General features: G+C 32.3%; 1 protein-coding gene across 2 annotated transcripts in view; it reads left to right on the forward strand.

The window, feature by feature from the left end:
- atp10b (ATPase phospholipid transporting 10B) overlaps window positions 1-19,161 on the forward strand; it is a 51,505-nt gene that overhangs the window by 14,777 nt on the left and 17,567 nt on the right. For both annotated transcript variants that reach the window (XM_048176931.1, XM_048176932.1), the window contains 8 exons: window positions 4,267-4,471; window positions 7,170-7,255; window positions 9,864-9,970; window positions 12,482-12,613; window positions 13,032-13,159; window positions 14,886-15,138; window positions 15,309-15,520; window positions 17,725-17,874. In XM_048176931.1, the coding sequence (XP_048032888.1) occupies window positions 4,267-4,471; window positions 7,170-7,255; window positions 9,864-9,970; window positions 12,482-12,613; window positions 13,032-13,159; window positions 14,886-15,138; window positions 15,309-15,520; window positions 17,725-17,874 (1,273 nt within the window). The remainder of the gene's footprint in view (window positions 1-4,266; window positions 4,472-7,169; window positions 7,256-9,863; window positions 9,971-12,481; window positions 12,614-13,031; window positions 13,160-14,885; window positions 15,139-15,308; window positions 15,521-17,724; window positions 17,875-19,161) is intronic.

A 19,161-nucleotide genomic window follows, 5' to 3' on the forward strand; every position in this document is an offset into this window, starting at 1 on the left:
AATATTGTACAAAAATATTTTGTACAATTGTACACATTAAATGTTTCTTGAGCAGCAGATCAGGATATTAGAATGATTTCTGAAGGATCATGTGACACTGAAGACTGGAGTAATGATGCTGAAAATTCAGCTTTGCATCACAGGAATAAATTACTTTGTGAAATATATTCAAATAGAAAACAGTTATTTTAAATTGTAATAATATTTCACAATATTACTGTTTTACTGTATTTTTAATTAAATAAATGTAGCCTTGGTGAGCAGACGAAACTTCTTATATATATATATATATATATAAGTATATAATATATAACTTCTTATATATATATATATATATATATATATATATATATATATATATATATATATATATATATATATATATATGCACCAAAAATAACAAAATAGCGACTTTATTCCACAATATATAGGCAAGGCAAGGCAATTTTATTTGTATAGCACATCTCATACACAATGGTAATTCAAAGTGCTTTACATAAAGAAGAAGAATAAAAATAGAACATAAGGAATAAAAATAACAGTAAAGATGGAAGAGCTAGGAAGTTTCAGGGAGTTTTTTGTTGTTGTTGTTGTTGTTGTTGTTGTTGTCCATCAGAGTGGATCTAAACGGATCTATCCATAAGAACAGATCTAAATGGATCTTCCTCTATATCTAGTGATGGCCGATTTCAAAACACTGCTTCATGAAGCTTCGAAGCTTTAAGAATCATTTGTTTCAAATCAGTGGTTCAGAGTGTGAAAGTCACATGATTTCAGTAAACGAGGCTTCGTTACGTCATAAGTGTTTTGAAACTTCAAAGGTTCACGTGACTTTGTCAGTTTGATACACGCGCTGAATCACTGATTCGAAACAAAAGATTCGTAAAGCTTCATGAAGCAGTGTTTTGAAATCGCCCATCAGTAGATAAAGTCATTTTTTTGTTATTTTTGGTGCACAAAAAGTATTATCACTGAAAATCTCCTTGGTTCTGCACAAATCACTAAATTAAATATTTTGGTTTCAAAACGGTGAAATTCAACAAAAAAAAAAAGGTGAGTTTGGGGCGCCATTCATTTTATATTTAAAAATAAGTATTTTTTTGTCAAAATCCATTTGGCTGAAAACTTCAGAGGGGCTCTTGCTCCCAACAATAATAGTGATGCATGCTTTACCAAACACCTCTAATACCTACAAAAGGCAGGTTTGGGCTTGCAGTTTATAATCAGGCTCCTGGACATATGTGGAGAGGAGAGGGGCAGTTGGTGTGGAGGAGGGATGCAGGAGGAATTGTCAGGAGTGAGGCAGGTAGTTATTTATAGATCGCTTTCCTTGTGATAGAACATACTGCCCCCAAACTTTCATTAAGAAATACATCTGCTGCAAACAATGGCAAACTTTAACAAACAGTTGCCAGGCTGGCTGACTTAAATTAGCATGCATGAGCTTTGACATTTGACATGGCATGCCTTTGTATCATAAAAATGTGAGTAGGATGCAGTGTAAGTAATGCCTCCCATCCTGATGAGTCACGCTGATCTTGTACAAATGTTCATGCATGCACCTTTCCCACATACCGTATGGGTCGTTACGCTTCTGCTAGAGCAAACATGACCTACCGTGTTGTATGCAACCTTGCTCATTTCTTTGGTCTGATGCCTGTCATGTGAAACTAAGAAACTTTGGTCTCTCCCCTGCCATTTAACTGAGAGGAATGCAGATATATTGGTAGATTAGATTTAAAAAGCATGCTTTGAAATGCTGGTTGCACCTACTAGTTCATAGTTACCATCAGAGACACTTCAAAACGCATCTCAGATGATAGGATGAGGACTTTCTGATAGAGAGTAACCGGTGATTATGATTGATTATGATGAAATGATAATGATTATGATGGAATTGCCAGCCAAGCATGATCATATTTTATCTTCAGCCACTGTAGTTTTTCACATTAAAGACAGTGTGCGAACGTCACAAAATGAGTTAAAATTCAGCGTGCGGTTGAATGCTGTGAAATGGTATAAGGTGTTGTCTCTCGTTCAAAGATAGCGTATTCAAGAGCAGGTGTTTGTCTCACACATCATCATTTCTTCACACTCACACATTTTGACTGACAGTTAAATGCCAGAAATAGACGTCTCGCTAATCACAGACTGCAAACAGTGAGTTCTTCTGGAGCGCTCCTCGCAAGATTTATCTCACGCCACTATCTCAAACAGACATCAGCCACTTCATTCAGAGAAATGCTTGCTTGGCACAAAACAGCAGCAGTCCTGCCTAACTAATATTCTTTTGTCAGCCATTTTATTAGTAAAAACATAATTAATTCATTTTCTTCACTTAGTGGTGTAATTGAAATGGATTCAGGTTTGCATGAAGGAAAAGGAGTTGTTTTGAAGGCAATATTTTCCTGGCAATGGGAATGAACTGTACATTTATCCATAATTTGACAGCAGCAAGTACCTCAAATTCAAAACAAGAATTTTTCTTAAGGAAAATTAATTGTGCCATTATTTTCCAAGACAAATAAGTATAATTTCCCCCACTCTTGCTCATTATTGTAATGCAAAAATTATAATAATTATTTTATGTAATGCAGTTAAAAATACTATATTGCATTAATGTGAATCTTATATCATTATTTGGGCTTAATTGTTATAAAAATAATCTCACAATGCAAAAAAATAAATAAATAAATAAATAAATATTTTTTTTTATTGCTCTTATATATATATATATATATATATATATATATATATATATATATATATATATATATATATATATATATATATATATATGATATGATATAAAAACTGTCACAATGCAAAAAATTGCATATGTGAAAAAAATATTATTTGCAATACAGTAAAAATATATTGCATTTATGTGAATCTAATATACTTAATTGTACTTAATTGACAACGTTACAATGCAAAATAATCTCACAATGCAAAGAAACTCATATTAATGTAATGTGAGAAAAAATATTTTAGATTATTCTTTTTGTAATACAGTAAAAATACTATATTACATTAATGGTAATAATGTCCTTAATTGTGCTTAGTTTTTATAAAAACAATAATGTCATATTACTTTAATGTGAAATATAAATATATAAATATAATTGTATATATGTAAATTAATACTCTCTCTCTCTCTCTCTCTCTCTATATATATATATATATAAAATTCTTTTTTTGTAATACATTTTATATTACATGAATATGAATCCAATGTCCTTAATTGTACTTATTTGTTATAAAAAATAATTTCATAAAGCAAAAAAACTCATATTACTATAATGTGAAAAAAATATTTCATTTTATTTTTTGTAATACAGTAAAAAATACCATATTACATTAATAGTAATGTCCTTATATGTGTTTAATTGTTATAAAAACTGTCCCAATATAAAATAATCTCATATTACTTTTAATGTGAAAAAAAAAAAAAATATATATATATATATATATATATATATATATATACTGTATGTATTTTTTCACATTAAAAGTAATATGAGATTATTTTATATTGGAAAATAATATATATATATATAATCAAAAAATAATGATATAAAATCTTTTTTTCACCCTTAAAAGTAAGGGTAAATTTCATCACTACCAAAAAAATAAAAACTTTTTTTTAAATCTCCAGTTCATTTAAAAAAAAAAAAAAAAAAATAAACTGGAGATTTTTTTTTTTTTTTTTTTTTTTTTTTTTTTTTTGGTAGTGGTGAAATTCACCCTTACTTTTATGCTTGAAAAACATTAAATGTGTTATGAAACTGCTTCCATGTAACCTGACAGAAGGGAAGACGTGAGCTCCACCCTGGAGTTATGTTTAAGATGCTCTTCTGCTGAGTGTGAGGTGTGACCATGATGTTTCCGTCAGACAGTAAAGAACCACCCAACCCGGTTGTGCGTGTAGAACAGCATACCTGACATTCACAGCGTGACCCGTGTGCTCTTTGATGACGGCTGACATTGACACTTACTAGAAGATGCAACTCATCTCGTTTTATTGATTCAGGATGAGCTTAGTCAAAAAAAAAAATTGCCTGTACACATAGATATGCTCAAATTAGCAATAAATATGTCCTGTATTGCTTCCCATCTCATCATGAATTTTTCATACATGCACTATACAGCATCCGTGTATTCATACCCATATTAATAGTGTCCGAGTGTGTCTGTGCATTGATATGAAACCCCACAAAGCATCAGAAGAGTCCGTGTGAGGTATTAACTCTTGTCTCCTCACAGGAAACAGATGTGCTTCGTGGAGAGGAGGTGGAAGGATGTTCGGGTGGGGGATTTTGTGAGAGTGCTCTCTAACCAGATCATCCCAGCTGACATCCTGCTCCTGCACACGTCTGACCCTAATGGAGTGTGCCATATGGAAACAGCCAATCTGGATGGAGAGACCAACCTCAAACAGAGGAGGGTGGTGCCAGGCTTTTCTACTCTGGTAAGTGGCTATCATAAAACACCTGTGGGAGAATCTAAAGCGTACAGCTGTGAGCCGTTAGGACACTTAGGCCCTGTTTACACCTGGTATTGGTCGATCGGATCACAAGTGGATGATGCTAAATACAGGTGTAAACGGGGTGTAAAACGTATCGAGCTTGTCCACTTTCGTAGTGTAAACGCTCATGTGGTCGAACAGCCACTAAAGACTGGCTACTCTCCATCTACTAACCTAACATGTAAACATTATGGGAAGTGCTCTAGCCAGACGGGATTTAAACTTTGACGGCTGAAGATCCAAGTTTGGTTTGAAGATGAAAAACGTGCTCTCTGTGTGTTTCATATGTAAATGCATGAGCTTATTTCATCCATTAGATCGAAAGATCTGAAAAAAACCATACATTTACCCGCCCATAGATCCAGAAATCAGGACAGAAGTGTTTGATAGTGGACAAAAGAGACGGATTAAAACAGCAGGAGTAAACGGGAATGTGTTTCCCTCATCTACTTGTGATCCGATCAACCAGGTGGAAACTGGTATTCACAAATATTCATAAATGTCATTGATAAAGTATTAAATCAAGTGGAATATTACTATAATATATAAACTATAAACTATAACTATAAAATATTATTAACAGAAACTGATAAATTAGCTAAATTAATTCTTCCAGATGTTAAAATAATGTTAATAAAACAATTTTTTTTTTTTTTTGTGGAAACCATAATGCTTTTTTTCAGGACTATTTGATAAACAGAAAGTTCAAAAGAACAGCATTTATTTGAAATAAAAATCTTTTTTAACATTATAAATGTCTTTATTGTCACTTTTGATCAATTTAATGCATCCTTTCTAAATAAAAGTATTCATTTCTAAAAATTAAAATAAAATCTTACTGACCCCAAACATTTAAACAGTATAGTGTATATCATTATTTATTTATTTATTTATTTAATAATAGTTATAAAAAATAATCTCACAATGCAAAAAAAACCTACTGTAATGTGGAAAAATGTTATATATTATTCTTTTTTGTAATACAGTAAAAATTTTATATTACATTAATATTTATTTATTTTATTAATAATTGTTATAAAAAATAATCTCACAATGCAAAAAAAACCTACTGTAATGTGAAAAAAATATATTATATATTATTCTTTTTGTAATACAGTAAAAATTTATATTACATTAATATTTATTTATTTTATTTAATAATAATTGTTATAAAAAATAATCTCACAATGCAAAAAAACTACTGTAATGTGAAAAAATATATTATATATTATTCTTTTTGTAATAAAGTAAAAAATTATATTACATTAATATTTATTTATTTTATTTAATAATAATTGTTATAAAAATAATCTCACAATGCAAAAAAAACTACTGTAATGTGAAAAAATATATTATATATTATTCTTTTTTGTAATACAGTAAAAATTTTATATTACATTAATATTTATTTATTTTATTAATAATTGTATAAAAAATAATCTCACAATGCAAAAAAAAACCTACTGTAATGTGAAAAATATATATTATATATTATTCTTTTTGTAATACAGTAAAAATTTATATTACATTAATATTTATTTATTTTATTTAATAATAATTGTTATAAAAATAATCTCACAATGCAAAAAAACTACTGTAATGTGAAAAAATATATTATATATTATTCTTTTTTGTAATACAGTAAAAATTGTATATTACATTAATATTTATTTATTTTATTTAATAATAATTGTTATAAAAATAATCTCACAATGCAAAAAAAACTACTGTAATTTGAAGAAATATATTATATATTATTCTTTTTTGTAATACAGTAAAAAAAATTATATTACATTAATATTTATTTATTTTATTTAATAATAATTGTCAATGCAAATGCAAAAAAATCGACTGTAATGTGAAAAAAATTTATATTATTATTTTCTTTAATACTATATTACATTAATATGAATCTAATCTCCTTAATTGTGCTTAATTGATAATGTCACAATGCAAACTAATCTCATTACTGTAATGTGAAAAAATATATTATATATTATTCTTTTTTGTAATACAGTAAAAAATTATATTGCATTAATATTTATTTATTATTTATTTATTTAATTATTGTCATAAAAAATAATCTCACAATGCAAAAAAATCTACTGTAATGTGAAAAAATATATAGTATTATTTTTTGTAATACAGTAAAATGTTATAGTACGTTAATTAATATTTATTTATTTTTATTTTTTAAATCACTGTCCTTTTATGTCTTCATACTTCAGTTTTTGACAGCTTCTGAAGTTTCGTTACACATGTCTACAGGTCACAAGGTTTATAAAACGTCACTCTTCATTATGAGTCAGCCAGATGTCACTGAGAGCAGTAAAATAAAGAGTGTGATTGTGTAAAAGATAACTAACAACTCCCAAACACACACATACCTGCCATAGCTGTCATATTTCTGAGTGACACACTAAACACCGCTCTCTGTCACTGAACATGTTCAGGTGTGACTTGTTGATGTTTATTTTGGTCATGTGTTCATCACGACTGCTCAGTTTGCCACGTGTGCTTTCTCTGTCAGACAGTAGGACTTGTTGGACAGCCCTCGTTAGTCAGTTCAAATTACAATATAATTTAAAAAATGAGGATATAGAAGGAGGAAATCATGCATGACCTCTCTCTTGTGTTTCAGGGTGAACCATTTCAACCTCAAACATTTGACAGTACTGTAGTGTGTGAAAACCCCAACAACAACCTCAACCTGTTCAAAGGTTATGTGTGAGTATCTGAAATCAATTTCACTCAATTTCATGCACGATTAACTACATCACGACTCCATCGTGACTGCCTCTTTTGTCAGATCCACACCAATGAGCAGTGTTTGTTTGGCCTTCACTTTTGTCATTTCCTAATGAGGGAAACTGCTTCAACCCTCTGATGCGTCACAGAGGAAAACGTGTTCATGTCTCTCTTTTTAAAATTAAAAACACCTAACCATTACTAGTTTTCTTGTGAGAGGTGCACATCTGTCCACTAATCCAATTTCTGCTACATGAGGGAAAAAATGCTTTTGTAAATCATAATTATGACATAAAAATCCTAAATCATAATTATGGGATAAAAAAAAAGTCAAAATTATGACACAAAAAGATGTCATAATTTTTGGCTTTTTATCTTAAATTCAGCTTTATAATCATGGTTATGACTTAGTATGTCATGATTTCAACTTTATATCATAAATTCAACTTTTTGTGTCATAATTATTACATAAAATGTGAAAATTATGACATAGTAATAATAATTTCAACTTTCTGTCATCATTTCAACTTTTTATCTCATAATATGACAATAAAAAAAGTATGACAGTATGTCATCATTTTGGCTTTTTAATCTCATAATTATGACTATTTCATAATTTTTAACTTTGTCATAATTTCAACTTTATAATCTCATAATTATGATTTTGTCATAATTTCAATTTTCTCATAATTTCACCTTTTTTCTCATAATTATGACAAAATGTTCAAAGTATGTCTTAGTATGTCATAATTTCAATTTTTTAAATCTAATTATTACTCATATCATAATTTCAACTTTATCTTATAATTTAGATTTATGTCATAAATATGACATAAAAATTGTGAATTATGACTGTCATAATTTCAACTTTTTATGTCATAATTATGACATAAAATGTTACAATCATAATTTAGTATGTAATAATTTTGACTTTTTATCATAATTATGACTAATCTCATAAATATGATTTTGTATGTCATAATTTTGATTTTGTAATCTCATAATTATGACTTAGTATGCCATAATTTTGACTTTATCTCAATTGCAATCGTTTTATAATTTTGACTTTTTAATCTCATAAATATGATTTGACAGTCTTATAAACATGACTTAGTATGTAATAATTTCGATTTTTTTATTTAATAATTTTGCCCTTTTAATCTCATAATTATAACTTTGTCATAATTTTGACTTTATCTCATAATTTTGATTGACATAAAATGATGATTTAGTATGTGATAATTTTGACTTTATCTCATAATTATGACTATAATCTCATAAATATGATTTTGTATTTCATAATTTCTATTTTGTAATCTCAGTTATGACTTAGTGTCATAATTTCAACTATCTCATAATTTCAACATTTTATGTCGTAATTATGACAAAATGTTAAAATTTTTAGTATGTAATAATTTTGACTTTTTATCTCATAATTATGACTATAATCACATAGATATGATTTTGTGTCATAATTTTTATTTTTTGATATCAGTTATGATTTAGTATGTCATAATTTTGACTTTTTATGATTTGACAATCTTATAAATATGACTTAGTATGTAATAATTTTGACTTTATCTCATAATTTTGACTGACATAAAATGATTATTTAGTATGTAATAATTTTGACTTTATCTCATAATTATGACTATAATCTCATAAATATGATTTTGTATGTCATAATTTCTATTTTGTAATCTCAGTTATGACTTAGTATGTCATAATTTTGACATTATCTCATAATTTCAATTTTGTCATAATTTTGACTTTTTAATCTCATAATTATGATTTAGCATGTCATAATTTCAACTATCTCATAATTTCAACTATCTCATAATTATGACATAAAATGTTAAAATTATTAGTATGTAATACTTATCTCATAATTATCTCATAATTATGACTATAATCACATAGATATGATTTTGAGTTATAATTTTTATTTTGTGATATCAGTTATGATTTAGTATGTCATAATTTCAACTATCTCATAATTTCAACTATCTCATAATTATGACATAAAATGTTAAAATTATTAGTATGTAATACTTATCTCATAATTATGACTATAATCACATAGATATGATTTTGAGTTATAATTTTTATTTAGTGATATCAGTTATGATTTAGTATGTCATAATTTTGACTTTGTAATCTCATAATTATGATTTACCAATAGCCCACTGCAGTATATTTCAGAGGTTGATGCATCAGTACTTGCCATGTTGAATTCATATTGTTATAAATAATAAATAGAACATATAAAGAGGACATTCATCTACAAAAATGGGTTAGGGTCAAAGGTCGTGGATGTACACCAACATCAGAGGGTTAAACTACCGTTGCAAAGTTTCCCCCACACAGCCAGAGCATAAAGTAGGCTGACAAACAGACTTGGGCCTTTTCTGGTCCCGCTGCAGCCATATTAACTGGGTTATCACGCTGAGAGATGATTCTGATGTTCCCAAGCATTATAAAGCTCTTATCCTGCTCTTCCATTCAAAGACGGCCCCATTACTCACGTGGCACACGCCGAGGTAATTAGTCTGGGTGAATAAGGAAGATGCTGTGTTTGATGTCACAGGGAGAGGCCTGATAAGAGGAGAACGGGCTTCGGCATCGATAGTCTTCTGCTGCGCGGGTGCACAGTGAGAAATACTGATGACGCAGCTGGAATAGTGGTGTACGCAGGTACATTTCATCATCACATTTCACACTACCCTCCACAGTACTGTGTGTTCACATGGGATACACTAAAATATATACTTGGCCACATACACAATTATTTTGTGGAGAGGCATATTTATTGTTTTTAATAAAGTAATGTAAAGTAAAATCCCTTTAAAAAGGACTGTGGATGTACCATACCAGCATACCTTGATATTAGTCATGGTGCTGAATGATCACCATGGTACTTTCTGGATTTTTATTTTGTGATAAGAAATGTCCCAAAAACCTTGGTATTACTATTGTACATTTATTTGCAAACTGGTGTCTTGACAAATCGGGTCAGTTAATGATTATCCTAAGTATATAAAAATGATATTAATTTAAAATACGCATAGCTTACTATATAATGCATACGTAAAACACATTGGTTCATAATAAAATCAATTAAAAGTAATTTCTGACTCTTGATTAACTGGTAATTAATAAATCGCCTAGCATACTAAGTGAATAATTTAACATAATTAATTTAACTTAAGTATTTGAACATTTAACACTTAATTTAACACGTAATTACATTAAAGAGAATATACAACCTGAATTCTGGAAAAGTTGGGATGCGTTTTAAATTTGAATAAAATGAAAACTAAAAGACTTTCAAATCACATGAGCCAATATTTTATTCACAATAGAACATAGATAACATAACAAATGTTTAAACGGAGAAATTTTACAATTTTATGCACAAAATGAGCTCATTTCAAATTTGATGCCTGCTAAAGGTAACACGCTGGAAGGTCTCCCTCCTCTTTAGCCCGGAGGACACGGCGTCCATGATTTCCAACAAGAATGTTAAATTTGGACTCGTCTGATCACTTTTCCAGTTTGAAACAGTCCACAGGACATGATGCCGCTTCTGAACCATGTTCACATATGGCTTCCTTTTTGCATGATCGAGCTTTAGTTGGCATCTGCAGATGGCACGGCGGATTGCGTTTACTGACAGTTGTTTTTTTGAAGTATTCCTGGGCCCATTTAGTAATGTCATTGACACAATCAGTGTCGTCTGAGGGCCTGAAGACCACGGGCATCCAATAAAGGTCTTCGGCCTTGTCCCTTACGCACAGAGATTTCTCCAGTTTCTCTGAATCTTTTGATGATGTTATGCACTGTAGATGACGAGATTTGCAAAGCTTTTGCAATTTGACGCTGAGGAACATTGTTTTTAAAGTATTCCACAATCTTTTTACGCACTCTGTCACAGCTCTGCCCATCTTTACTTTATCTAAGATATCCTTTTATAGCTAACCATGTGACAGACCTGATATCAATTAACTTAGATGTTCTCCCAGCTGAATTTGTTGCCCCTGTCCCAACTATTTTGAGACCTGTATCAGGGATCAAATTTGAAATGAGATTATTTTGTGCATAAAATTGTAAAATTTCTCCCTTTAATCATTTATGTTATCTATGTTCTATTGTGAATAAAATATTGGCTCATGTGATTTAAAAGTCTTTTAGATTTCATTTTATTAAAATTTTTAAAATATCCCAAAATAAAAGCTTGCTGATTTTAGTTTTGAAAGTTGAAAATTCATATATAAAATAAAAATAAAAAAATAAATAAAAATATAAAAATGTAAATAATAGCAAGGTATTTTTAAGTGTATTATAAAATAATTGTATTTTTATTTAATACTAATTTTTTTATTTTAAAATATATTAGTATTATCACACTTTATTATTTTGTTTTATTTTTAAAAAACTAATATATATATATATCATGGTTTCCACAAAAATATTAAGCAGCACAACTGATTTCAACATTGATAATAATCATAAATGTTTCTTGAGCAGCAAATCATCATATTAGAATGATTTCTGAAGGATCATGTGACACTGAAGACTGGAGGAATGATGCTGAAAATCCAGCTTTGATCACAGGAATAAATTCCACTTTACTATATATTCACATAGAAAACAGCTGTTTTAAATAATAATAATATTTCACAATTTTACAGTTTTTACTGTATTTTTAATCAAATAAATGCAGCTTTGGTGAGCAGAAGAGACTTCCTTCAAAAACAACCCCGACCTTGAATTACTTCCACATCCTTTTCTTTAGTTTCCCCATCTGTAAGCTGTTTTTGTTTTTATAAATCACGTTGTACATTTCCATTCATCATCATTCATAATGATAAAGCCTAATAAACTGTGACATCTAATAGTGCAATAAACCCATGCTATACTGCCAGACTCTTTTAAGTCTTTAACATCCCATTTACACTGGCAGTGACGCAACAAACTAGAACACATTCTCCCATTATAATCAATGAAGCCGTCTATAATGCAAACACGTGCATCAGCTTAGTTGATTATAATGGCGACATTATAGTTCATTCTGTCGCAGTGTACTGGCATTTTCTATAGCCCACTATGCCTCTCTTGATCATTTATACACATGGTATGGCTTGTAAATGGGTGTTGCTATTTTACAAATGTTCTTGTTTTTACATCATAATTTATTCATTGCAGGACAGGAGACCAAATCCATGTTAAACAACAGCGGACCCAGGTACAAACGCAGCAAGATCGAGAGGAAGATGAATACGGATGTTCTCTTCTGTGTGGTTCTTCTATTTTTCATGTGTCTCATCGGAGCCCTGGGTACAGTACGGGGAGCATCCCCCTCGATATTTCAAACGCACACTACACGCTGCAGAAAACGCATTACTTCAACATACAAGCTCCGAAATGACACTTTGATTCTAAACGCCGAAAAATGAGGCTGTGTTCAGTGTGAGCCGCTTCAGCATGCGGCTGATCTCACTGCGGTCTACAGAGATAAAGAGTAAAGTGCTTTTACGACCTCACTCAACCCTTTTCCTTCTGTAAGGCATGAGCCAAAGAAGGACACTACAGATGCCCAGAATAGCTCACTCACACACCGGACTCTTATGAAAGCAATAATTACTCTCGCTCTCTTTCTCTGTGGTTCAATGATGCTTTATTGGAATATCTGTATTGAAATACAGTACTGTCAGAAGCAATGTCATTAATGAATGTAAATGTCTCTGTCTCTCAGGCCATTCTATCTGGTTGGAAACTTTTACCACTATGCCCTCATACATCGTCCCTGACAGTAATGGAAATTACACCCCTTCAGTGTTAGCAGGATTTTACATGTTCTTCACAATGATCATCTTACTGCAGGTACACAATCTGTCACTTACACTGCATAGGACATTTAGTGAAAGTAATGACCACTTTCCACCAATAGGGTACACTAACATCTTTTGATACATAAGAGGTCATCGTACTATAAGAATATCCTGTAAGTTTCAGAGCTGAAAACTTCCTTGTTAGTCCAATAAAAGCTTTTATTGACACCAGATAGGTGTGGATTCTTTGGTAAATCAATCACATTTTGGTGCAAACAGACTTTTACGAAATGGATTCGAGAGTAATGCAACAACATGTCAGTAACTGTGTTCATTCTAATGCCTGATCTGATATTAATGATTCATGTACAGTCAGATGATCTTTGTCTGTGTGTCAGTAAATCAAACCAGTGACTAAACGCTCAACTTCACCTTGATTCTCTTAGTACGATGAAAATAATCTGTTATTTAAACTGTGATTACATCATATATAGAAAACGATCAAAGAACGCTCCCTTTACAATCGCTGGAGCTGTCAATCAAACAGCGTGAGTTTATCAGTGACTGAGTTCTGGACTCGAATCTATTAGTTACATCGTGTTTCCACTGTTAGTAATGATGAAAGCATTCGTTAGTGTGCAGAAATCGAGTTTCAATGACGAGATCGTCTGTGATCGCCTACATGTTCATCACTGCAACCTTTCATGCCACGATCTAAATATAATGTCATAGATCTAAATGTAATGCAACACTTTACACGATTAGATAACCTTGAGAGCTGTAATAGTAAAAACGTGCTAAAAGTTTTCAAGAGTGTAATACTTAGCTATTTCATATGCAAAGATGTCAGCCAATCACAGCAGTGGCCGTTTACACTGAATCTCACAGCAGACACGCCCCTTAAAACAGAGCGTTCAAATCAGAGGCTAAAATCAGAGTAGAAAAAATGCCTTTTATTTGTATATTATGACATTATGATGTTATTATGATATTATTTTTTGATGTAAAAAGCATTATAAGCAATGCATTTCATGACCCGTTTAAGATCTGATCACTGAAAGATTCTTTTGGGAACCATAAATGGTTCTTCTATGCGAAAACTCCATTTGGAACCTTTATTTTTAAGTGTTGCATACATTTTAAATACATCAAATATCTTTTTCACCATTCCTAAAATGGTGATTTTGGTCTGTCCCAAAAAAAACAAAAACAAAAAAAAACATACAACAATGTCATCATTTTGACTTTGATAGTCATTGTAAAGCTTAATTTTTAATTATCAACTCATTTTAATTACCAAAACACTATGTTCCATATTTTGTGCAAATTCATACCGCATGTTTTTCCGCATCACAAACATTTAACATTACTTAAAATTTTGACATCCAAGTAACATCATTTAGACCATTTCTGCAACATTTTGCAGATGTATTGGTGCAAAAAAAAAGATGTTTATTGCTGCAATTTATTTTCATTTATATTTACATTTATGATTTTAAACTGTATTTAGATGTACCAATTTTGCTAATTATGTTGTCAACCTCATATAAAATAAATATAAAATAAATATAAAATAAAATATCTCATATAACATTTAGTTTCACCTTTTGAGTTTGACAATCAGTACAGTGTTTCGTGAAGGTTAAGCATTTTCCTTCTGCTAATACAATTTTTATTAACCTTTATATTATACCCCATTCACGAAAAGTGGCAAAAGATTGAGATTGCAGGTGTTTATCTCGCTCCTGACACTCATTTGTCCAGGACTTTCTCTCTAGGTGATGATTCCTGTGTCATTGTATGTGTCGATTGAGCTGGTGAAGATGGGGCAGATCTACTTCATCACTCAGGACGTGGAGCTTTACGATGAGGAGCTGGACAGTCGGGTCCAGTGTCGTGCTCTGAACATCACAGAGGACTTGGGACAAATCCAGTACGTCTTCTCAGATAAGACAGGGACGCTTACAGAAAACAAGATGGTATTCAGGCGCTGCACCATCATGGGGACTGAATACTGTCACGATGAGAACGGTGTGTTTATCTCTGTTTTTAGATACCGTAAATTGTTCCACAATATTTATCTTTTCTAGTTTGATTTAGTTTTTTTATGACCATTTTGCTGTTTGTATGTTTTGTTCTGTTGATTATTATAATTATCTTAAAGTATAATAAGGACAGGTTTTATTTTTGGCATTCCTCAGCTGCTCGCTTGGCGGTTGTCAATGGAGCAAATGAGGAGGAGGTCACTATCTTCCAACAGACAAAGCTTCCTCCTCTCTTCCCTCTGGAAGAAATACAGGACTGCCACACGGGAGACAGAAATCACGCCAACACTCAAGTCACAGCTGCCAATCGACGCAGATCAAAAGTGGCGGCGGGAGCCCAAAGTGACATGGCCTTCAGCAGTCCTCTGGTGAGATCATAGATCAGAAGACGCTGATATCTGTGTTTCAGATTGGAGATTGGGAATTCAGGATGATTTGTTTTGAAAGAAACTTCTCTTTCACGCTCTCCTAAAATTGGCTGGATGTTTTGAGGTAATGGGAATTTAGTAGATAAACGAGAAGCCCGTTTTGCTCGGCAGTCATTTTGGCCATGTGCACACAGTTTTAGGAATGACAACGACATTTAAATATGGGATCAAATCCCTTAAATTCTTGTTCTATGTGTGCATGAAACAGACTTACTTGCAAAATTGTGATGATGATTGACAATATGGTAACCAAAGCAAAGACCTGGCATCTCACGCATTTGGTTTCTGCTATTTTTGACTAAAGTAATATTACAGCAACCAAAAACTTAACTTAAAACCCTGCAATTTTAAAAATCCAGGTAAATACAGTCAATTTTGGAACGTAAATAGTTGAGAGAAAACGCATGTTGTGTAACAGTATATTGGATCAGTGCATACGCTCTTAAAGTGACAGCAGCCTAATAAACTCGCTGCTCTTGACTGAATATCTTTTGTAATTTTAATTGTAAGCATAAATCTGTATTACATTTTTACAATGAAGACTATGCAGTGTTATTTTACATTAATTACATTAATTACAACAAAATTACCCCAAAAAAATTATGAGATAATAACAAATTAACTGTATGGCAGGTTTTTCCATGGTATCGAACATCAATATTTTTTAATTGTATCATATCGAAGTTGGAAAAACACTAGTGCACACACCAGGGTCAGAAATTAACGTGGGCTTTGGGCAAGAATGCCACCAAAATTAATAAAAATGCTTCCAAAAACCAAAAAAAAAAGAAAAAAAAAAGAAGTGGTGTTTTCCCGAATATCAGCACGTTTGCAAATATGATATTGATTTTATACAAAAACTCAAACAATAAGTTAATAGGCTATTAAGTGACTTACATTTTAGACACAATATTGCCAATATTGTCTGTTTTTCCTCTATTTTGTCAACGAAAATAGTTCCAAACAGTAGAGCCATTGCCGTCTCCTTGCAACACAGTTTCAGTTTCGTTAGTGAATGAATCCGTGTTTTTGAATGAATCATTATAATGAATGACTCGACGACTCACTCAATTAATTCTGCTTTGTCCCTGAATGAATCAGTCATTTTAAACGAGTTGTTTGAATGATTCAATGACTAACTCGTTAAGACAATGATTTGCCGCCACCTACTGGCGGTTCTAGTGCTGTCAAATTGGTTAATCGCGATTAATCGCATCTAACATAAAAGTTTGTGTTTACATAATATATGTGTATATAAATATAGGGGCTGAGGGATGAAGATTGAATGCTGTTTTTGTTTTCGATCGTGATTATAACAATATTTCTGGTTAAAGAGAGAGAATGCGTTTACAAATATACCATTAATAGCGAAATATGAGATAACATTGTAAATATAGCAGAGGTAAAGTAATTGTAGTCGCATTGCATACAGTGTTTTTGTCTTTTTTTTCCTCTGGGGGCGGGGGGAGGAGTCCCTAAACATAACAAAGTCAAGCTCCACCCATTACGTCCATAGAGGGGGAGCTGGACACCATTTGGCATTACAGTGAGCAGGTGCATATTTTTTATATTTTTCATTTTTGGATTTATTTAAGGTATACTATGTTTGCTGCTTTTTCTAGTACCTCTGTTTCTTGTGCATACAAAAAAGAGACTTCGAAATCTAAAAAATGAAATCCATTTAGTTTAATTTTGTACACACAGACGCCCAGTCGATAAAATGATCAGTTAATGGAAATCCCGCCGTATTTTCCCCATGGTAATCGTGGTTTAAATGATTTGAATAGAGCTGAAGTGTATAATTTCTGACGTCTTGTCCCTGACCCATCTTCCTTCCATGCTCCTGCATGCTCACGGTCTGCCCTGCAGATGGCCGAGCAGTTTGGTGTCAGTTATGAGCACAGCAATGCTGGCTCCGATCCGCTATGTTTCGATCTGTTGACATATGGGGCTGCTGGGGTGCATTAAACATGGGCTACTGATACTGTACAGATTGTCTCGCGTCCCGCTGCCTCATCGTATGATGTTGCGTCTTTTGTTGTTGTATGATCGTGTCATTTTCCACCTATGGAAACATACCACATGGTCTTGCTGTGCATGATGTAAACGGGTACGCGCCTAACCGTTCGTATTTCCTCAAACAGGAAACGGTGGTGGTTCCAGACAGGAAGCTGATGCTGGAGGTGGACCGTCAGATGGCGAGCATCCAGAAGGGACCCTACCTGGACTTTTTTTTGGCTTTGGCCATCTGCAACACAGTGGTGGTTTCCACAGTGACGGCCCAGAGACAGAGGGTGAGCGCGTGGACGGCACTGACCTTGCTGGAGCCGAGAGGGTTGGGGACTCTGACTCACAACACAAAAACTGCCCTCGTGTCAAAACAATAACAATAATAGCCCACCATGTAAATTATGTAAATGAGTACCTGTGGCCGCAGACTCGTTGCCCAGAGGTATTTTATTACTGCCCCTGCATGACTAATTCTTCTTTGGCTAGTGCTTCGCAGCCCAGTGGTATGCATTGTAATTACTACATTTTAATTCTCAAGCAAGCTCCAATGGCTCACTTGGTGGAGGCAATTAGATTTTTCATCAGTCGGACGGACAGCGTCCCCCAAGTCCACCCCACATGTCTGTAATGAGTTGAGTCTGAGAGAGAAGTTTAGTGTAGCTGAGTATCCTTCACTGCTGGTCAGTGCTAATTTCCCAAATTGCACTTGAGGACCCCGAGCAAAGCACTTTGTCCAGGGTAGAAATTATATTTGGCCTCAGACCTGTAGCACTGAGACATTCAAAGACATTGGGTCAACATTAATTAAGTTGATTACCAATGGAGCATGATTGTATCACCCTGGGTCCATCACAACCTAAGAGGCAGTCACAATGTGTGCAGATCCACAGCACCTGAAGAACGAGATTATTAGAGCGTGGGCTCGCTTTCAATATTTGCAATGTTTCATTTTTATTAGGACACACAGTTAATACAGAAAATCTGATTTAACCCTCTGGTGTTGTTCGGTCATTATAGACCAAAAAAAAAGAAGATATTTTTAAAATCATTATTTCATTGGAATGGTACGAAACTCTATAAGACCACAAAAAAACGAAAAAATTGAAAAAGCTAAATGCGCATACAAAAACTTGTGTTGTGACCGCCATAGGAAATGAATGAAAAATATGAAAAAAGAGAGCAATTTTTGGTGGGTATAACCTACAAATCAGCCGTGATGCAATGAAGGGGTGACACACAAAAAATATCAAAAGTGCAAAATAGACAAGGAAAAGCAAGGAAGAGGTTACACGAGTACAAACAGACACAACCACACTATTATATACACACTAATGAACTGGTGTGGCTGTAACAATATGGCAAAACTGATACAGAAGACTCAAATAAGAGGTTGAAATCAGATCAGACCCAGATTGATTGAGCTCTGATAAAGAATTCCTGTTCAATTTGTTACATTTTTATTACATTTTGATGTTATATGGAAGTTTGACTGTAGTAAAATATATGCAAAAACTGACATTTCAAATCAACATTTTAAACAAAAAACATCTAAACCTTGACAAAAAGTAGTC

This window comes from Megalobrama amblycephala, linkage group LG23 (genome assembly GCF_018812025.1).
Source record: "Megalobrama amblycephala isolate DHTTF-2021 linkage group LG23, ASM1881202v1, whole genome shotgun sequence".
Classification (NCBI taxonomy): domain Eukaryota; kingdom Metazoa; phylum Chordata; class Actinopteri; order Cypriniformes; family Xenocyprididae; genus Megalobrama; species Megalobrama amblycephala.